The sequence below is a fragment of the Castanea sativa genome, chromosome 7 (genome assembly GCF_040712315.1).
Source record: "Castanea sativa cultivar Marrone di Chiusa Pesio chromosome 7, ASM4071231v1".
NCBI lineage: Eukaryota > Viridiplantae > Streptophyta > Magnoliopsida > Fagales > Fagaceae > Castanea > Castanea sativa.
The window spans coordinates 14599560-14622318 of NC_134019.1; the positions used below are offsets into that span (position 1 = coordinate 14599560).

General features: G+C 35.6%; 1 protein-coding gene across 2 annotated transcripts; it reads left to right on the forward strand.

Annotated features, from left to right (window-relative positions):
- The first annotated feature begins 2687 nt into the window (after window positions 1-2687).
- On the forward strand, window positions 2688-22097 carry LOC142642176 (25.3 kDa vesicle transport protein SEC22-1-like). Of its 2 annotated transcripts, XM_075816530.1 has the most exons (7): window positions 2689-2824; window positions 8033-8073; window positions 8193-8417; window positions 9355-9515; window positions 9679-9825; window positions 15789-15865; window positions 21682-22097. In XM_075816530.1, the coding sequence occupies exons 3-7, from the start codon at window positions 8233-8235 to the stop codon at window positions 21763-21765; spliced, it is 654 nt and encodes a 217-aa protein (XP_075672645.1). In that variant the 5' UTR covers window positions 2689-2824; window positions 8033-8073; window positions 8193-8232; the 3' UTR covers window positions 21766-22097. The 2 variants fall into 2 exon arrangements, with proteins under 2 accessions (XP_075672646.1, XP_075672645.1); XM_075816531.1 differs by lacking the exon at window positions 8033-8073 and having other exon boundaries at window positions 2688-2824.
- Window positions 22098-22759: the final 662 nt, after the last annotated feature.

Genomic DNA, 22759 nt, shown 5'->3' on the forward strand with positions numbered 1-22759 from the left:
CCACCTCATAGCAACAGGTCCCAAGCTAGAGGGGAAAACTTTACACATCAGGGTCTCGTTATGAGAGTGCACCGCCATCCTCTGGTTAAAGTGACTCACGTGCTCCACCGGATTAGTCTGGCCATTGTAGATGGTAAAGGTGGGCTGGGTAAACCTCCTGGGAAGCCTCCCTTTCTCAATCCTCCGTGAAAATGGAGATTTGGAGAGTTGGTGCAACGCCCGACTCATAGCATCGTTCCCCATGCCCCTAGAAGGAAGTTTCTTGTGTCTGCGAGCTGGCGGGTCGTCCTCCTCATAAGAGGACATTGCGCTGGGGGGTGAGCATGACCTCCAGCTGTAAATACCTCCCCGGACCTCCTCCGAAGAAGGATTAGACGAGGACGGTGAAGGCTTACGTCTGGCGCGGTGCAGTTTTCTTTTCAAACGATTAATCTCCTTCAGCATGACTTTAGCACCATCCTCATAGGTGGCGCTGCCCCCGCCATGAGTATGGCTAGCCCTAGGGTATTCTGTATGGACACTTCCCTCACGATCCCTTTGACGCTCAAGACGCTCGAAAAGATCCTCCGGTTGTGATCCTTGAGACTCTGCATGGTGTGAGCCTAGGCCTGCCATCGTATCCCAGCTCCTTTCAAACTAGATTCCCACAGACGGCGCCAATTGTAAGTGCACAATTGCACCTGGACCCAAAGATTATTATGGGCTCAGGCCCAATGAGCCTTAAACAATGAAATTTGTAGAGTGTGGGCTTGAAATCTATATTAGAAGTACTGAGAACTTGATAACGGGCTATAGGGTGCAAAAACTTGTAAATGATGAATGATAATTGCAGATGGACCTCCTCAGACGTGAGCCGAGGATTACTTCTGTATTATTTCTCTTTCTTTCTTAAAGATTACAATTCTTAATTTCTTTCTTAGTTACCGACTGATCCCCCTTTCTTTGGCCTTCACCTCCCTTAAATACTTCATTTCCTGATGTTTTATCCACCTGTTGCTCAAAACCCCCTAGATATTTCTTCTCTTAGTGCCTTTGAATAGTGACCAAAAGTTTTAGTTCTACTGTTCAGGGGTCACTTCCCCATTAATGCGGCCAGAGAGGTAGGTACAGAGTCTTTAATGTGGAGGTGGCAGCCTTTGCTCTTGATATTTTTCTAACACCGGTGTATCTAGAAGGTTCAGGGTTTCCCCCTTTTAACTAACAGTCTTTCCAGAATTCTGCCTTGACCTTCGTAGTGAATCTCCGAGTTCTCTTGTGTCTGTCCGAGGAGAAACTCACCCTCGGATGTGTCCTCGGACCCTCGGCGTATGGGCCGATTCGCAGTGCTAACAAATTCTAAGCTCAAGAACAGATCGGCCCTCCTTGCTAGAGCCCAAAGGCCCAAATGCCCACTTGGGTCCTTTTACTCCCCACAATTTACTAAATTTAGATATAAGTTAACATAATATGTAATTTTATTATGAAGAACTTAATAGGCAATTATTATATGTTTTCACAAACTCTTATTTAGTAAAAAACTAGAGATCATTAAATTTCACATGAAAGGATTTTTTTTTTTTGGGTGCTTGGTTTAAGTCACAATTTATTTGAATTTTCATTAAATTTAGTTAATAGACTCATTGAGTTTATGAATTTAAAGGGTTTTAAAGTCTTGTTTTTAATTGGATTATTAAAATTTAGTGTTTAATTTGTATCAAAGTAAAATTTCCAATTTTTAAATAAAGAGTAACTACTTTCTATTTTTCTTGAAATAACAGATAAGTGTAACCACTTGCTACTACGAGGATAATCACATTGGGAGACATGTCATGGAATATACAAGTGGGCTGGTTGTACTACCTCTTTGTGCTCGGGACGTAGTCATGGTTGATGTAAGTATCCTTGTTGAGCTATAAAATTTTTATGGATTCCGGTTAATTCAATTCGTAAATTTTTTAATGATTGAATAAAAAATTTATAGTTCAATCTCTACCTACACTTTTTCAACCATAGGTTGAAACCCTCTATTAAAAAAAAAAAAAGCTATAAAACTCTTGAAGATATCAATAATTCATTGTATGAAAAGTAATAAAGTGCTGCATATTTTACCAAAAAAAATAAAAAAAAAGAAAGAAAAAAGAAAAAGAGACGCACATGAGTGAACAAAGTAATGCATAACTTTTGTTATAATTTGCTCACATAGTAAGTTGTAGGCATAGAGATTTTTATCCCATATTAGTTGTTGTGTGTGTCGAGTGTCCACTTTTTTTAACTTCAGTTTACAACTATAAAGATTAGATTCTGCCTACAAAAGAGTCCAAATCTTTTGTCCCACTTTTCCTGCTCCACTCTATACTCCACCAATAAAAACTTGCCATGTATTCACCACATTAATTAAATACTACTATTAATTAATAACGGTAGCATTAATAAGTCAATAAATGGTAGTATTTAATTAATGCGGTGAATACGTGGTAAGTTTTTATTGGTGGAGTATAGAGTGGAGCAGGAAAATTTAGACTCCCTACAAAATATATTATAAACCGGTTTAAAACACTATTATTACTATTTTCGTGCATATTTAAACAGCTTGCCGACTAGGGTGACATTAATCCCAAGCTGTCCATCCTTCTTGCGTGTGTACGACACGAGTACGGAGCAATTAAAAGAGGGAGTGCAGTTAAAAAGTGAAAAAGTCGAAAGCTATATATAAATTCAAATTGAACCCTCTTTCTCTCTCTATTGGGTGTGGTTTCTACCAAATTTCAAATTGACGAAAAAAGAAAAAGAGAAGAAAAGAAAGCGAAATTTTGATTTCGAAACGCTTCGCAGTCAAGTTCACCAGGTTTTCCTCGATATTTTTATTTCTCTTTCTCGCTATGAATTTTATAATTCCTCTCAAAATTAATTGCTTTATAAATTTTGATTCCATTTCATCTCATGCTGTCTATCAAAATATCAAAATATCTTTTTTCCGATTTTTATTTAATATTTTCTTGAGTGTCTGATTAGTTTTCCAAATTGCTATGGACGAAACGATGTATGTTATAGAAAAATGAAATATGAAAAAGTATTAAGGCATTGGATGATGATGAAGAGGAAGTGGGTTTTCATATTTTATTTACGAAATCTGGTTTTCAGTATTGTTTGTTGCACATACATTTTACAGTGACAAATTTATGTTTATGGATCAGCATGTCTATCTGGTTGCTTGCTAAAACCTTAACTAACTTCTTCAAATGCTTCCAAAGATTTTGTTTTTTTGTTTTTTTGGTTGCTCATTTATATGTTTTCATCAGATTAAAAAGGTCATTCATGCTGCTTTTTGTTATTCTCCATTATGGGTTATCAGTGTTGGTCCACGCTTTTCTTAATTCTGTAGAAATTTTGATTGCAAAATGAAACAATTTGGTGTTACTATATATGCGTCTGTGTTCATTTTTACTTTATGAAAATTGTAAAAGAACAATTGAAAAATTATATATATAAAGAGAGAGAGAGAGAGAGAGAGAGAGAGAGAGAGAGAGAGAGATCCTCAAGTCTTATAATGCTAGTTCAACAAATATAAGGGTAGTACAACAGGCTTGGGCCCATTAGTGGGCTCAAACTAATATAACTCGGACAACCCCCCTCAAACTCAAACTCAAGGTGAGTTTTAGAGACAGGATAATGAAACGGCCTGGTGGGTGGGATTTAGTGAAGATGTCAACAAGCTCATTCTAGGATGAGATGGAACAAAGCTATTGAGTGCCCCGGAGTAGGTGATGTGTACAAACTGAAAGTTGATCACTCATGAAAGACATTGTTATGGACGATAGGATGTCAATTCTGTTACTACAATGCACTATAATGGCTGAAGCTAGTGTAACTAAAAAGGTTTAGAGGTAGTAACAGCTAAGGCTCGATACTCAGTCCCAGTGTTAGAACGGGCTTGAATCATTTATTTCTTTCTACACCAATAGATAAGAGATTCAACAATGAGGAAACAGAGCTTTGTGGTGGAATGGCAATTGAGAGGGTCTCCTACCTAGTCAGCATAGGTTTAAGCTTGAAGTACCAAAGAGGACCAAGGGGAGAAATGTAGGCTGTGAAACAATTTACGCTTGACATAGATGAGAATACAGAGAACAGTTGCAAAGTGTGTGGAGTGAGGAACTCCATAAATTGACGGACTTGATGAACATAGGAGAGATATCAGCTCAAGTGACAATATGATACGCAAGGTTCCCAACCAGTTGTTGGCACAATGTGACATCTTGGAGTGGTTTACCATCATGAGTAGTGAGGCATGCGTTAGTCTTTATAGGAGTATCAGCAATCTTTCTATTGGAGAGACATGTATGAAAAAAAGTAGATCTAAGGCATACTTAGTTGTGCTAGATAATATCCAATACTTAGCTGTTTTAGATAATATCCAATCAAGGAGGAAGTAATTTCAAGTTCAAGAACGTAAATGAGAGGGCTAAGATCCTTCATTACACATTCAACTGTATATAGAGAGGCCTACATATATAGGCACAAATTCCTAGGTCAAATAATGCTAGTACAACATGTACAAGGGTAGGATGTAAGTTTCATAGGTGCAAGTGGGCTTGGGCTATTATAACCCTAAATGAAGCAAAGTAGAAAGGATAGGGAGCAAGGTAACATAGAGGATGTAAAGCTTCCATGAAAACATGAAAATGGAATAATCCATGCAGAGTGAATTTGAAATGCAGTAAAATGTAAAATTATTATTAGTATTTTTATGTTTAATGTCAATGTGTATACTTGTCTATTCTTGTTTCCACTTTCTTTTAGGTTAATACATTTGTGTTAAAAAAAGACTGGTAATGGCAAAATAAAAAGCTTCCAATTCGTTTGGGAAGGGGAGGAATGGAACAAATAGAATATTTAAAGAATGTTCCTTCCATAATCACATTTGAGAGTTTATAAAGAATGAAATGGAAGTCCATACCTTATTTGAGAGTTTAAGTAGGAGGGAAAAGAGGGGAATGGATTACTGATACTTGAAATTTTTTATCTAATTCCTCATGATGCCCCTTATATTTTGCCAAATTTCCTATATTATCCATCTGAACCCAAGTCCAGCCCTATAAAAACTTAATACATAAGGTAATTAGAACAAAAAAAAAAAAAAACCAGAAGTAATACAAAATAAACATGATAATCACAAAATTAGCATTTGGGACAAGGCTGGGGTTGATAGAATTGAACACAAATCAAGAAGAGAAAGGCCCACCTGAAACAAGCTCTATGAATGAAAATGGAAAAACCCAGTATGCACATTGCCACACCAACTCATTATGAAATGAACATGAACCCTGACCATAACCATATCAATTGATAAATACCTCCTAAACATTATTTTTGCTCTTTTTGATAGGTTTTTATTGATTCATTCTAGAACAGTATACAGTATTAAAACTCAATCGTGTATTACGGGCCTTTACCTGAATAGCAAAGGACTCTCAAGTAGATTTTTTATACCATTCTAAGCAAGCTGTGCGGGTACCATATCTTCACCTCAACTTGAGGGGAGTAGTGAAATATATAGTCCAGATTTTATTTAAATTTGCAATTTTTAACCCTTGTGGGGGTTCATGTGTAATTTGCGTACTATGATTTAAGTATAGTAGAATCGGTGTTAGGATTAATCAAATTAACCTAACATAAGATTTTCTCCAAACTATAATATATATGGGGTTTCGATTTGGAGGGAACGCAATTCTTGAACGTTTGAAGATATTGATAGACCTGTAGATCTATTGAAGTCTTTGCTAGCTGGGATTTTGTTTGAGTGGTCTCGTGTTTGGGGTTTTACACATTGTATATCCATGTCTAATTTCCTTATTTCTGTTAGCTCCTCTTTGATTTGTTTGTATCCGTTTCAAGTGCAGTGGGTTTACTATTGTAAACACATTGTACTTTTCTTATCTATAAAATTTTAATTAACTATAAAAAAAAAAGATTGGACTATGATGCCAAAGGATTAGAGAGGAATAGTAATAGAAAGGAGAGGGAATACAATTGAGTCCGTGAATATAAAGATCATTTCCTAGAGTGTAAGAGGGCTGAATTGTGGGGTTGACAGTCAGAAACCTACCTTAAAGAAGATCAAACTAAGATTAATATAATGCTCTTTCTATGCTCTTTTGATTGATCCTTACATGGACAAGATAATTTGTGACTGATCCAAGGATATATATATATATATATATATATATATATATATTTGCTATAGTCCTTGGTATTAACTTAAAATGTAATGTTATTATTCATTTTTTAGTGCTCACCTTGCAATGGCAAGTGCCTTTCACCCAAAGCACATGTCGAGGGTTTGAGTCTGAAATCAGCCTTTTAAAAAGAGATAAGGTTGTGTACCAATTATATCTCCCAAAACCTATTGAAGTGGGAGCTTTGTGCACTAGATATGACTTTTTATTTTCTATTGCTCACCTTTCTCTCTTTTCAAATTCTTCTTGTCTTTGTTTACCTAGAATATATGAGTGCGTGTAGAACTACTTTCTATACCATTTTGAAATGCCTTATTATTGTCAATTCTCTATAATGCATAAGGTAACATCAACCTTGGGATATCGAATATGATCTTCATGGAAATTAAATTGGTCTGTAAGTAACCCTTAAGTGCTCCATAAGTTGCATTTTAGTTCTTGTACTATCTTAAATTACGGTGAGATGCTTTGTGGAACTAACTCTTTTTTTGGGGGAAGGGGTGGCAGATATTTATGGAGTTGTGGGATGAAATAGTGGTTGTTTAAGATTGAAAAAGTTAGTGACCGATAAGAATGATTTATATTCTTTGTTCTTGTGATGATATTTTGATAAGTAATAAGTTTTATTGATATCAAAAAAGGGACACCCTAGAATACAGGGAGTGTATAGGGGTCAAGAAATCAAGTACAAAAATTACAAGAATCAAGAAAATAAAAAGAAGAAGAGAATGATTGGTTTAGCAAAGCAGAAAACCAATCCAATAAAGTTCTAAAGAAAAATAACTTGAGGTCTGGCATGAATCTCTCATTATCTTCAAAACACCTACTATTTCTTTCCCTCCAAAGACACCACATTAAACAATAAGGAACAATTAACCATATAAGACTATTTCGATGACGTCCAAGCCTACCTTGCCAATAAGCTAGGAGCCCCACAGTTGACTACGACATAACCTGGCTTACTCCAAATAAACCCAAAACCGTAGACCACAAATCCATAGCAACTGGACACTGAAGAAAGAGATTGTCAACATATTCACCATTACACTTGCACATATAATACCAATCTAATATCCAAACCTTCTTTGTGATGATCTTCATCTTCATGAAGTAGTAGTAGGGGGTGTAGACAAAGTCTATAATCAACCAAAAGAACCAAGCAAAGAAATGCAATCATGTGGTGGTAAATCTCCCATTCTAATTTAGTGCTCTGGTGGGTTCGCTTAACCAAGCCATTGCCTATAAGTTGTCGGCTCATTCTTCAACAGGCATGCAGTCAGAGCCCTTGGCTCCTCCCACTGCTTGAGAGCTTACAGTTTTGTGTTCTATTTTATTCTCCGTTGGGGTTTGACAAATAAATAATCCAAAACTGAGAATATTGGTTCACTTTGCGGTATACAGAATTAAGAAACTGAGGGGTATCCAACCTATCAACTGCCACATATCTGTGTGTGTGTGTGTGTCATATTGTACATTAACTTTGAATTTTGAAGGTCTTATGAGATTGGCTATGAATGTGGTTAACTGTGCATATTTCCATTCAATCCTTGACATAACCTTTAGATATTCACCTATTACTTGCTCCATCTCTTTGCCTCAAGTTCTCTCTTCTTAGTCAAACTGATGGAAGAAATATGTTTGCTTTAATTAGACAATAATTAGTTGTATACTTTCTTAGGTAAATTTTGTAGATTTTTTTTTTTATAAATTTTTTATATATGTGAATCCATGTAAGTTTTAGATGGTGTTATTAGGGAATTATTCCTTGTTGATGTTTTTATTTTAAAAACGTTTATGATTTAGTCCTTATTTTCTAGGAAAGGGAGTGAAGCAATTTTGCTAGCTGGACATTCATTTGGTCAGCGTTTACGCATCTTGAAGTGGTTTATGTTCTCAGTATTTGATTGGCTAACCCATATTATTTGACTTTAATGTGCTTATCTTCCATGCTAAACTGTCGTACTTCCTGTCTGGCAGAGGGTTACTGATTTGGACATAGTTTGGAGAGGCTAGAGATATGGTGAAGTTAACCATGATAGCTCGTGTTACTGATGGCCTACCATTAGCAGAAGGGCTGGATGCAGGTCGGGATCCACAAGATGAATTCTACAAGCAGCAGGCTAAATCCATATTCAAAAATTTGTCAAGGGGCCATAACGAATCCTCAAGAATGTCGATAGAAACTGGTCCCTATATATTCCAGTATCCTGATATTTGTTGTCACTTACTATATTGTTAAAAATTTACAAGTTGTGTCATATGGATGGAACCACCATCTCTTACTTTGTCCATTTTCTTGTTTATTTTTCTAAACTCTTTTTGCATTCTGATTTCAACTTAATTATCTGTCTTAAGTGTCTTTTCTATTTGCTTTGAAATTGCATGCCAGTCAAATATAAGGATGTTCTTTACCAAGAATAGAATATCTTGGTACTAAGTTGGTACTGTAATGTCTCCACTTGTTAGAGTCTGGCTTTTTTTTGGTTGGAAAAAAGGTTTGCAATGGTTATGACCATTTAGATGCCAGAGCACAGTTAGAGGTGTGTGAAAGGAAATGGTAAAATCCCATAAGGGGTGGGGTGAGAAGACAAACTGTGCTGGATTCCTTCCAAAGGCTACAAATCTCTATGAAGTTTTGAGAGCTCTTGTGAAGGCTCCGCATTCCTGTGGAAAAGAGTATTTGGAAGACCAAGGCTCCTATGAGAGTGACTTTTGTTGCTCAGTAGCATTAGGGAAAATCCTGATCCTGAAAATCATATAATAGTGATAGATTGGTGCTGCAGGTGTAAGAAGAGGGGGGAAACCTCTAATGATTTGCTCCTCCATTTTAATGTAAAAAAGAATTTTGGACATGATTCTATGTTTGTTTGGGGTGTGGTGGGCTATATCTAAAAGAGTGGTGGATTATTGGCTTGTTGAAAAGTATTGTTTGGTAGTGGGTTGGGCTCAGCGGTTGTACAGTTTCCTTGATAGGATAAAACTACGACAGCATGACGATATTTTCTATTAAGAACATGTTGTCTTTTAATCTATGAAAAACCCATGACATTTAGTTTTCTAAACATTTGAGTTTCATGAGATTATACCTTCTTGCCTTCTATGCCATTTGTAACTTGGACACCTTGACACAAGTATTCAGCTACATCATTGAAGGCCGTGTTTGTTATCTGACTATGTGTGATCGTTCTTATCCAAAAAAATTAGCTTTTCAGTACTTGGAAGAGCTCAAGAATGAGTTTGAGAGAGTCAATGGGGATCAAATTGAAACTGCAGCTAGACCTTACGCATTCATTAAATTTGGTATTACTTCATTGGAAACTAACCACGTTTCCTTTCCTTAGTACTATTTTTCTAAGTTAAAATAGTTCTTCACGAATTAGTATGTGTTTGTTGCTAGATATCTCTTCCTTCATCTCTAATTTTATTTATTTATTTATTTTTTTTGGGGGGTGGGGGTTATTAGATACATATATACAGAAAATTAAGAAATTGTATTTGGACACCCGCTCTCAACGGAATATTGCAAAGTTGAATGATGAACTCTATGAAGTTCAGCAAATAATGACCCGGAATGTGCAAGAAGTTCTTGGTGTTGGTGAAAAGTTGGACCGTAAGTTCCCTTGCTTTCTTCTCTCTCTCTCTCTCACACTATGAAACTTCCTGTTTATATGATTAATGTTGAAGCGAGGTCTTGTTCATTACTAGTTTGTTGGTTGACTTCTTTTTTCCCCCAACATGGACTGCTGCATTTAATAAACACTTGGTTAAATTTGCAGGTTGTGCCAAATTAAATGAAAAACAATTTGTATTGCATTGCATGTGGCTATGATTTGGCAAGCTTTCATCATAAAGCAAAAAATTGTTTTATTGAACCGCATTCACAATTTGCTTTTGAATCTTAAAACATTTCACTACCACTTTCCTCTTTCCTTGATGAGTTCTTGGACCTGACTTTATTTCAATTCTCCAGCTGGCCTTTCCCTGGTTATTTGATTTGTTCTCCTGATAAGCATTCTCAATCTCCCTAAAAGATGCCAAGGTGACACAACCAGTGATGTAGGGAAGCTTTTTGTAATTTTTTTTTCTTGAAGCTTTGTATCATCCAGATCATGGATGTTGTACATAATAATAAGTGGTGGGTTATGTTTTTAGAGGAACTGGTTGCTGGAAATTTCCTGGCAGCAACAGATTGGGGGTTTGAATGTTGGTTTGGAAGAGTTAGTTGCTGTCAAAAGATTGAGAAAATCTTTTGAAGAGTTTTAAAATGTATGAGAGAAGGGATGTGGTTTTGGGTTGAAAAGGAAGAAACTGCTGGCATTTTAGTCTTAATTTTCCCTTGTATCAACATGGAAGAGCAAATGTTGCACTTGACAATTTATATTTGTCACCTTGAACATAATCTAAACAAATATGAGAAGAGAAATCCTGGCTCATAATAACTAGCCAATTAAGGCATCAAGGCCCTCTGGTCTCAAAGGAAGAGTTGGTTAGAATTATCCTTAATGAGGTTAGTTGGAGAGCTGGTGCTTTCATTCCTGAGAAATGTTCTGCTAGAGTTAAGAAGCTTTGTACTGACTTGAAAATTAACTTGAAGTTCTGGTTGATTTGGGCTGGTTTGTTCTGTTCTGTGTGTTGACTGTAGGTATATTTTTTTAGTTGGGTTGGGTAGTTTCTGGTCTGGTAGTATGCTGTCTTGACCAGTGTTGATTTTTTCGTTTCCTTGTTAGCAGCTTAGCTGCTTGTTCTGGGTTTTGTTCTGTATTGTATATCTTTGGTAATGAAATCATCTTATTCTCGGAGTCGATATTCTTTCCAGGGCATGCCTAGTTTTGTGCTAGCTAAGAAGTTGAAAGCTTTGAAGGAAGACGTTCGTTGGTGGAATATAAGGGAAATTGGAACTGTAGGGGTGAATAAGAAGAGGTTGTTGGAGGAGTTGGTGAGGCTATATGAGAAGGATGGGGTTAATGGGCTCACACTAGCAGAGAAGATGGAAAGGGATGGAGTGACATCAGAAGTGAAGAAGTTGGCTTTATTGGAGGAAATATCGTTGAGATAGAAATCTAGAGTTTTGGCTTAAGGAGGGAGATAACAACTCTAAGTTTTTCCATTGGATGGAAAATTCTCATAGAAGGAATAACCATTTGGGTAATTTAGAGGCGAATGGTGTGGTATATGAAGAGGAGTCAAAGATGATTGACCAGGTGGGATTTTATCAGAAGTTGTATATGGAGACAGAGACATGGAGACTGGTGGTGGATGACTTGAATTTTGATAATATTGGGGTAGTGGAGAATGGGTTGCTTGAACAGAGATTTGAGGAGGAAATTCTACAGGTTATGCATGATATGGAGGGGGATAAAGCTTCGGGACTAGATGGGTTCACAATGACATTTTTTCATCATTGCTGGAGGGTCGTGGAGAGTGATATTTTAGCTTTCTTTGAGGAGTTTACGAATATGGTAATTTGAGAAGTCCTTGAATGCTTCATTTATTTCTCTTATTCTGAAGAAACATAAAGCCTCTAATGTAAGAGATTTTAGATCAGTTAGTTTGGTGGGTAGTGTCTATAAGATCTTGGCCAAGGGCATATTGTTTGAGAGGGGTATTGGATGGCCTCGTTTTTGAATTTTGAAATGCTTTTGTGTGGGGGGGGGGGGGTGGTGGTAGTCAGATTTTGGATTCAGTTTTGGTTGCAAATGAGTGCGCTGACAGTTGGATTCAGAGAAAGATATTGGGTGTAATTTGTAAACTAGACATAGAAAAAGCTTATGATCATGTAAATTGGGAGGCGTTGCTTTACTTGTTGGAGAGGATGAGTTTTGGAGCTAGATGGTGGCAATGGATACATGTATGTATATCTTCTGTCCAATTTTCAGAATTAGTTAATGGTTCTCGAGCCGGTTTTTTACATAATACGAGAGGCTTAAGACAAGGGGATCCTTTTTCTCCCATGTTTTCTCTCTTAATGATGGAAGTGTTTACTAGATTACTTAGATGGATGGAGGGGGCTGGTATTATCAGGGTTTTCAAGGTGCATGGAGTGGGAGGTGATGAGTTATGTGTATCTCATCTGTTATTTGCAGATGATACTATATTTTTCAGTGACACCAGTGTTAGCACATTCTTCATATTAGGATGTTGCTGACTTGATTTACAATGGTTATAGGGCTAAGGATTAATGTTAGTAAAAGTGAGATGGTTCAGATTAGTGATGTGGATAATCTAGACACTAGCTGATATATTGGGCTGCAAGGTTGGGAGTTTGCCTATGCCTTACCTTGGTATGCCATTGGGAGCTTCCTATAAGTCCTCCTTTGTTTGGAATCCGATTTTGGAGAAATTGGAAAGACGGTTGGGAAGATGGAAGAAAATATATCCTTCTAAGGGGGGTTGCCTGACCCTCCTTAAGAGTACGCTTTCGAGCATTCCCACTTATTTGTCTTTGTTCACCATTTCTACTAGAGTGGTTAATAGGATTGAGAAGTTACAAAGAGATTTTCTTCGGTGAGGTTTAGCAGATGAGCAAAAAATTTATTTGGTAGGGTGGGATAAGGTGTGTTATCATATGGCTGATGGTGAGTTGGGTATCAGGAAAATTAATACCTTTAATAAGCCCTTCTAGGTAAGTAGTTGTGGCGGTATGGGTTGAGGAGATGTGTTTATGTGTGTGATAGCCTTGAAATTTGGGGAGGAATGGGGGGGCTGGTACTCCATGTTGCAAAGAGTTTCACATTGGTGTGGTTTATGGCAAGTTATACAGATGGGGTGTGAGAGTTTCAGTAAGTTCACTTATTTTGAGGTTGGGTTGGGGAGTAGGTTTCGGTTTTGGCATGATTGCTGGTGTGGGGAGCAGCTGTTGAAAATAACTTTCCCGATTTTGTTTGAGATTGCTACTTCTTGGGAGGCTTTTGTGGCTGATATGTTGGTGAGTCATATGGTGAGGAAGGGCAGAGTTGGAATATATAGTTCCAACGTGGTTTTCTTTCATGCTTTGGAGTCGCAGAATCCTCCAAATGAGGACGGGAATAGGATGAGGTGGGGGTTGAAGTCAAAGGGGGATTTTGACACAATCCTTTTTTGGTACTTTGAGGGGTTCTAACTCTACCACTTTTCTTGTCCTTTGAAAAGAATTTGGGGTGTGAAGGCCCCACGTCAAGTGTCCTTTGTTTGGCCAGCTGCATGGGGGAACATTTTTACAGGTGATTATTTGAGAAGGGGTGTTCCAATTGTGGATTGGTGTTGTCTATGCCGGTGTAGTGGGGAGAGTGTTGATCACCTTTTGTTGCACTGTGGTGAAGTTTCTTGGTTATGGAGTCTTGCTCTGACTATTTGGTGTTGCTTGGGTTTTACCCAACAAGTTTATTGATTTATTAGCAGGATGGAAAAGCTGGTTGGGGAAGCAGTGTTTGAATATTTGGAATTTGGTATCACATTGTGTGATGTGGATTATTTGGGGGGAGCGCAATAGTCATATTTTTGAGGACATGGAGCTTAACGGGGATCAGCTTTTAGCTTTATTTTCAGGGACCTTGTTTGATTAGTCTCATGCGTGGGCTTTACTTCTAGTGAATCCATTCCATTGTTTTTAGATTCCCTTTCTTCTTGTACATAGTTTTTGTTTTTTGTTTTGTTTTGTTTTGTTTTGTTTTTTTTCTTTTCTGTTGTTTGAACATAATGAAGTAGTCTTTTCTTAATACAAGTTTTCTTACCAATTAAAAAAAAAAAGAAAAAAAAAAGGAAGTGTTGGCTTACAACCATGAGCAATATTATCTCTTGGTTTGTTTAGCGTTGGATGGAATATCTTATCATTCCTGTTAAAACTCAATTTAAGAAGAAAGCCATTAGTATGATTTTCAAGGTAACAAAGAGTACAAATTTGGATAGAATACTATGGCACAAAAGAATATATGTGACTGTCCAAGGGTTAGAAAGCACTGACGCGGCTATAGGGTCGCTGTATCGAAGTCCTATGCGGCCCGACGCGGGGTGCAGTGGGCGACGCCGCTGCCCAGGCATTGGATATATATATATATATATATATATATATTTTTTTTTTGTCGTTTCCGGATTCGACCTGAACCGGGCCGATTCGGGCTGAATGGGATCGTATCGGCCGAATATCGGAGTGTTTGGGCCGGAAAAAGGAAATTGGCCAGTAAGAAAAAAAAAAAAACTTAAACCAAAAATACCGGTGGATATTGATACAAGATGGCCGTTGTCGCCATCACAATTTCACTTGCCTTAACCCCTTTCTTCTTCTTCTTCTTCTTCTTCCTTTTTTTTTTTTCGCCAAAGCCCAGCCTTCTGTTTTGTTTCTTTTTTTGATAAGTTTTGTTAAATGCCTTTGTTAACAACTTAAAAGGCTTTATTTTGTTTTTTGTGCCTCTCTGACCAAACACGTGAGCCACTAAGCCACATCTTCCCTTTTTTTTTTTTTTTTTTTAATGGGAAGCTACACCTATTTTAATACCTGCCACATATATCCTTTATTTTGTTGTTGGGCTGACCAAATATGTGAGCCACTAAGCCACATATTTATTTATTTATTTATTTATAGGAAGTTTCATCTATTTTAATAACTTTGTCAATAATTCAAGTGTCAAAAACTTTTGTGTACTTATTACTATCTATTTATTTTATTGTTATTATTATTATTATTATTATTATTATTTTTCTATTATTATTATTATATGAAAAAGCATTCTTAGCAATATATAAAATATATAAATAAAAATATTTTTAATAATTTTTTAATCGCCGCACCCGCACTCTATTTTTTTTAAAATTGCCGAGTCCCGCACCCGAATCAGGAAACTCCCTCGTGCTTCATAGTCCAAGGGTGGAGGGAGGGGGTCCCATGACCCCTAGTTTTTCAAATTTCTCCCTCCCATCTATTTTACTAATAAAAGTTTTAGAATATGTGTAAATTTTACTTGATGCTCCCCTTCATATTAAAAGAAAATTATACAAGCACTCATTTGAAGTATTAATGTCTCATTGTTTCTTTTAATATTCACTTTTGTAGTCATATATAACTCATTAACTTTAGGAGCATTAGAAGTATATGTTTCCAAAAATATATGAGTAAATCTCTTTAGTAAAAGCTCCTTTTCTTTTCCGAAAACAAACTATTTTTCATTTTCCATTTTAAGAGGGATATATAAAGGCATGGATAATGTGTTTGTGTTATTTTGTGGATTTAAAAATTATTGATATGTTTGGCTCCTAAAAAACTTTTGTCTCTGCCACTGTGGCCGATGCTAATATTTGATGTTTTTCTAATATGACTTTCAGTTATCATTTGATGGGGTTTGAGGGATTCCCCAGTGGTTCCAGCACCTCTTGTGGTGCCTGGGCACTGGGGTTCAAACCCCATCAGCACCCGTCCCCCCTCTTTACCTAGCCAAAAAAAATCAGTTATCATTTGAAGTATTAATTATAATGCATACTTCGATTGTATGTTTTTCTTTTTCTAATGATGCAGATGTTAGTGGGAAAAAAATGAGTTATCATATAATGTACTAATTATATTGCATATACTGATTGTATGTTTTTCTTTTTCTCATTATGCAGATGTTAGTGAGATGTCCAGTCGTTTGACTTCTGAATCTCGCATATATGCTGATAAGGCAAGAGATCTAAATCGACAGGTCAGTCTTTTCTTTATTGCTCATTTTTCCCATTTGCTGCTACACAAATACCATGTTCTAATCTTTAATTGGTAGTTTTATTGTGACAACATAGTAGTACTAGTACTTGTGCTACCGTTTATGTTTCTTTAATGCTTTTTTTTGCACTTAGTTTTCCACTGTCTCTGCTTTTCACGGGATTAGTAAGGATTCACCCTAGACTTAGTCTTGTTGTTTCTGTCAAAGCTTGTTTAACTTAAGGAAAAAAAGGTTCTTCTGATGCATATTAATCCTTACCTTCTTTGTGATAAAAACTTAGGTTATGATTGGTAACAGTTTTTATTTTCTATTTTCAAAAACTTGCTTTTGGGAATATAAAGAAAAAACAATTTTCTTGTATTTTTGAAATAAAAAACATGTTTGGTTAGTTGAAATTAAAAAAATAATTTTTTGAAGAAAAAATAGAAAATATTAAAATATGTTGTTATTAGGATTTGAACTCTAATACTAACTCATTAAATGAGATAGATTCATTAAATTAAATGCATATTTTCATTGACTTTTGAAAACTAGAAATTGAAAACAGTCTTTTGCATGTTTTCAGTTTTCTTCATAAATTGAGTTTTGAGAACAATTTTTGTTTTCTATCCATTTTGGGCTTCCAAACAAGTTTTTTCGTCTCAAAAATAGAAAATTGTTTTTGAAAACGGAAAATAAGAGGAAAAAACAGTTACCAAACATACCCTTAGTGTTTTCTTGTAAGATCAACAAGTTGTGGACCATGCTTGGCATGTAGGTAATGTTTTCAGAAGTTTTGAAATAATGGAGTTTTATTCTTTGTAAGTATTTGTGGTGTGTCATCAACACCAAAATAGCATAGTCTAGTGTCTCCACTAAGAACTAATCTGTTACTAATTTACACTCGCTTGAAGTTGAACTTGTTGAAACAATGCCAATTGAAATAAACGATGACATGTCTTTTTTTTTTTTTTACAAGTAAAAGAAATTTTATATAAATACTTAATAATGAGTAACCCGAGTATACAGGAAGTATACAGCAGGGGACTAGAATAATCAAATACATAAATTACAAGCATCCATCAAATCATAGACCGAAAAAATAGAATGACTTCCTATGATAGACATCCAATCCGATAGAGTTTTAAAGAAGAAAAGTTTTAAATCAGCTATAGTTCTTTCAGAATCTTCAAAACATCGGTTGTTTCTCTCCTACCAAATGCACAACATCAAACAATGAGGGACAACCATCCAAATAACACCATTATGATGATGACCGAAATTTCCTTGCCAACAAGCAAGGAGCTCAACCACAATCTTTGGCATCGCCTAGTGGATACCAAACAAGGTGAACACCATAGACCACAACTCATAAACAATAGGACAATGTAGTAAAAAAAAGGTCTACCGATTCTCCATTACTTTTGCACATATAACACCAACCTAGTATCAACACCTTCTTCTTAAGTAAGTTATCAATAGTCAAGATAGTTGCTAAAGCTGTAGTCCAAACAAAAAACGCAACTCTGGAAGGAACCTTTTGCTTCCAAACACTTCTCCAAGGGAAGGATTAAGTACATACACCCAACAAAGCCTGATAGGAACTGCTTACCTCAAAGCCCTTACTCTTTGCATGTGTCCAACACATCTTATTCTCACCAATACCTCTCAATGAGACTCCATATATAACATTCCAAAAAACAGACAAAAAATGTGATTACCTATCATGAATTTCTAGCAGGAATTCTAAGTTCCAAAAAAGAACCCTATTAGGAAACTGCATGAGATCAGCCACATAAGCTTCCTTATCATTACTGATTCTAAATAAATCTGGAAAACACATACTCAAAGGATTATCTCCACACCAAACATCATGCCAAAATTTCACTCTAGTCTCATCTTCAATCTAAAATTGAATGTAGCAAGAAAAATTAGACCAACCACTACTAATAGTTTTCTATAAACTCACCCCATAAGAGCTTGGAACAAAATTAGAGCACCAATCTCCCTCCTCAACTCCATATTTAGCCCATATAACCTTTCTCCATAACGCTTCTCTCTCATACCCAAATCTCCACAACCATATTCCCAATAGTGCTTCATTAAAGTATCTCAAATTTCAAATTGCTAGACCTCCAAATTGGATAGGAGAGCATACATTGGACCAATTCATCAAGTGACGTTTAGAATCATCTCCCAGACCACCCCAAAGAAAATTTCGTTGAAGTTGTTCTATACGGTATGCTATATCTGCTGGAATTGGAAAAAGGGAAAGGAGATAAGTAGGTAAATTGGATAAAGTACTTTTTATGAGAGTAAGCCTCCCCCCTTTGGATAGATACAATCTTATCCATCCTACTAACCTCTTTTCCATTTTGCACCCAATGGAAGACCTAAATATTTCATAGGAAGTGAGCCCTGCTTACAACCCAACGCATCTACTAGCATCCCAAAATTTGGAACCACTCCCATAGGAACTAGTTCAAACTTATCCAAATTAATTTTTAATCCCGATACAATCTCAAACCATGACAAAATTAGGCACAAATATATTTGGTCGATATCAGAACCGCACATAACCAACATATCATCTGCAAAGAAAAGATGAGTTACCTGTAAGTGATCACCTGTGGAGGTACCCACACTAAATCCAAACAATCGACCTTCCGTCACCTCCTTATCCAAACTATGAAATGTTGGGTATTAGCAAAGCATTTGTGAAATATTGTGTATTCTGGGATTGTGTTTTACTTAAGAATTATTAATTTTCAGGTGATACTCTGGAAGTTTAATTTTAGAAGTAAAAATCCCTTGGGATTTAAGAAATCTGAAAGTTTTCATGGATGGAGAAATTTTTTGTGAAGTAATTTTAGCAATTAAATTAAAAATTGGCGATTTCTTCTTTTTAATTGACCATTTAGTAAGGTACTTACATGTTTGACGCACAAAATAAGCCTTAATGAGTTTTGACACCAATTTTGATATAGGACCTTTATGAGTTCAACATTAAATTAAGGTTCTTGATGAGGGTTTAATGTTTAAGAGTTTAGGAATAATAAGATTGAATCTTTTATTAATTTTGTTAAATTACCGAATGTCCTAAAAGCTTAGTTAAGTGGGTGGTAGAGTAAGCCAGAGATCGAATTTAGGATCTCTTGCTCTGATACAGTTTAAATTATCGATTGTCCCAAAAGCTTAAGATGTTAAGAAATGGTAAATTTAATCATTTAACTATATTTCTAATAAGTTTGATGGTTGTTTAGTGTTAAAACAGTGAATTGAATGAGAAACAAAGTGAGATAAATCCAAGGAAAAAGCTTAAGATGTTAGGAAATGGTGAATTTAATCATTTAACCATATTTCTAATAAGTTTGATGGTTGTTTAGTGTAAGATAGTGAATTGAATGAGAAACAAAGTGAGATAAATCCTAGGAAAAAACACCTAAGTTTTCCTAAGCTATCACACTAAAGAAGGAGAATGTGACCACACACTTAAAATAAGTTGCTGGAATTTTATTAAAATCATCTATATGTCCTTTATTGAGTACATAAAGATTCTTTATAGACAATTTCCAATTCTAATCCAACAAGGACTAGGACTCGTAAATAGTGTTTTCCTAGAAAGACTAGGATTCTTGATGATGAATAAAGTTGGTTAAGAAATTCTAAACCAAATAAAGAAAGGGCCCAAAACAGAAAATAAAACTCATGAGTCTCCGCTAGTACAATATCTGATGTGATGGGGAAACTTCAATACCAGATCATATGTTGTTTTGTAATAACTCTGTGCAATGGGCTTTGAATTTTATGAGACAGATACATGACAAGGAGTTGGAGGCCTTATTTTCTTTTTTGGATTTAATTTATTGTACTTAGTGCAAGGCAGTGGAGAGGATAAGCTTTGTTGGAAGCCATATGCATAAAAAGGATTTGATGTTAAATCATACTATTGATTTATAGCATCTAATGGCAATATGAGTTTCCCCTAGAAATGCGTCTGGAAGCCTAAATTTCCAAGAAAAAGTTGTTTTCTTTTTGTGGATTGCTGCATTGGGGAGAATCTTAACAATAGACAATATGAGAAAAAGGAATATCATTGTGGTAAGTTGGTGCTACATGTGTAAAAGTGATGGGGAGACAGTTGATCATTTACCCCTCTGTTGCTCTACTGCTAAAGAATTGTGGACTGTGGTTTTCAGTCTTTTGGGGTTCAATAGGTGATGCTTAAAGGTGTTTTGGATTTATTAGCTTGTAGGCATTTTGATTTGGTAGACATCGGAATAGAAATTTTTGGAAGGCGATTCCTCGCTACTTAATGTGGTGTGTATCAGTGTATGCCGAAAATGGAATAGTAGAAGTTTTAATGGGAGCTAAAGGACCATCTTATGTTTCAAACTGATGTTCTTTAGAGCCTTGTTTGAATGGATGACATCATTAGGATTATTTACTATTTCATAATCACACTTATTAGATCTGATTTTTCATTGTAATTTTGCTTGATTTTGGGTGTGCCTATTGTATACATCCTGTATACTTGGGTTTTAGGCCACTTTATTTCAATAGGATATTTTTACTTGTATATAAAAATATAAAGTAGCCTATGAAAGGTGCCAAGAAGGCTCAACATTGAAAGTTTGAAACTAGGGAGCAATTTTTGAATATTTTGGTATTAAATGTTGTTTTTACTTATACTCTTTACTATCTGCATAATGCTAGAAAGGGAAGTTTGGGAATCCTGTTAGTGGAAAAATTTGGAGTGCAGTTCGTAAATGCTTCATTTAAATAGATGTATTTAAAATGAGGGATTTGAATTTGAATTTGAATTTTTAGTTTAAATGACATTCAAAAGTATGAGAGGGAATGTATTTTTTTGGTATTGATGAAATTTATGGATGGATTTGAAATGATTAGATGTAAACTATTATTTCAAACACATAACGTCATGAATGTTTTGTTGGAACAAAATCTCCAAAGCTCAAATAATTTTCTGGTGTGAAATTTATATAAAGCAATTGATATTAGCAATTGTTCAAAGTCCTTGATTTTAAACTATAATATTCAAATGCAACCTTATGCATTTTGTGGATTTTTGGATAGAACAAAACAACCACAAATTTAATGGTGTTGAACTTCTTTCCAATTAACTTTGGTCCATTTTTGTAAAATCTTTTTAACTGAGTGCTTGTTATAGGCAAAATCTGGTGTTTGTTGCTTTTATTATTATTATTAAATATTTTGTAGATCTCCTTAATTTCGGATTGTAACATTAGGGGATCTCCCTTATATATTTTAATGAATGCGTTACTTGTAGAAAAAAGAGATGGGAAGTGTCGATATTTTACTTTTAGAAGCAATAAAGTGACTGTATTCTCTAGAAGTAGCAAAGAAGTACTTAAAGGAAGCTGAGCATGTTGTTCCAAAAGAGAATGAACTGGACTTAGGTCCGGTATCCGGTTGAACTTGTTGGTCCGGTCCGGTATTTAAAACTATTTTAGCAACTCAGCACAGCATGATTCTAAAACTTTTAATAACATGCACAGGAATTTTGTTTTCATGAACAATTTTTTCTGCACAACCAATTAGTGTAGTATTATATTTAATATTTTAAAACTAGTTCCAATTTCCTCGATTTGATTTATTATGCCCCCCCCCCCCCTGTGGGCGGATTTAAGAGGTTATTTAGCCATGCAAAATTCTGTTCCAAGTTTTAAATGTGTTATACTCTTTTGATGTCTTTTGAATTGTTGAAAACAAATTAGAATGAGGGATTTGGCTTCTAGTTGTGTTTTCTTATCCCATTCTATTGATCTAATTTTTAGGCATTGATCCGGAAGTGGGCGCCAGTTGGGATTGTCATTGCTGTTGTTCTTCTCCTCTTTTGGGTAAAAAACAAGATATGGTGATCCTTTTTGCTCGTGCATTTCAGCTGGCATCATTGTCAATTACCACTCGCCGGATGGAGTAAGTTTCAGGATTGTGCAGAGTTTTGGTGTGGGGTACATATCCATACTAAGGAAGAGCAGTGGATATTATCAGGTGGGCAAGCCTCAATTATATAAGTCGATTAAAGGGAAAAATGTACTTGGTAAAATTTAGAAGAGATCGATCCTCTTATTGTTATTACTTTTATAATATAACAAAACAAACTAGGCTCATAGTTCATACAGTCATGTATCTACTCGGATCCGATGATATATTCTAAAAAGGAGAAATTTCAGTTACTTTGTTTCTTTTCCTCCTTGTACTAAATGGCCCACCAGAAATGATTTATTTGTGGTCGGTATCTTTGGATTCTCATTGATCTCTTAGTTTGCACATTGTGTATTAAAAATTGTGGCGAAGTTTTCATTTCCCTCTTGCTCAAGACAATTTTGAAATTGTCAACAGTGAAGGTGGGTGGGGACAAGAGAACATGGGAAGACTATTTACATGAACATAAAGTTGAAAATAGGTTGTTCTTTCTGTTAGTTGATTCTGCAGCTGTTACTAAAGGACACACAGAAACAAGACAAACAACTAATACGCTTGGTTGGAAATACCAGCAAAATGACAGAAATTCAAAAGATATCATAAAATGTATGTATTAGCAAGGTTATTGGTAGAAAAGTGTGATAAAAAGATTTGAGATTTTACGGTTGGATAGAGCAGTATGCCAGGTCATCGTAGCCAATCAAATATTATGCCACCGAAGCTTTTGATAGTGACTAATTTTCAGAGAGAAATTCTATGAGGAAAAAACACTAGAAGATGATGAAGTCCAGCTCAACCCGGCACTTGCATATAACTTTTACAAAAATAATGGTAGAGAGATATTGACTTCCTTTTGAACCTCAAGTACAAGATGGTCCCCAAAAATCCATTAAGCTCTTTATATATGGATCATTTATAGGTTCATAG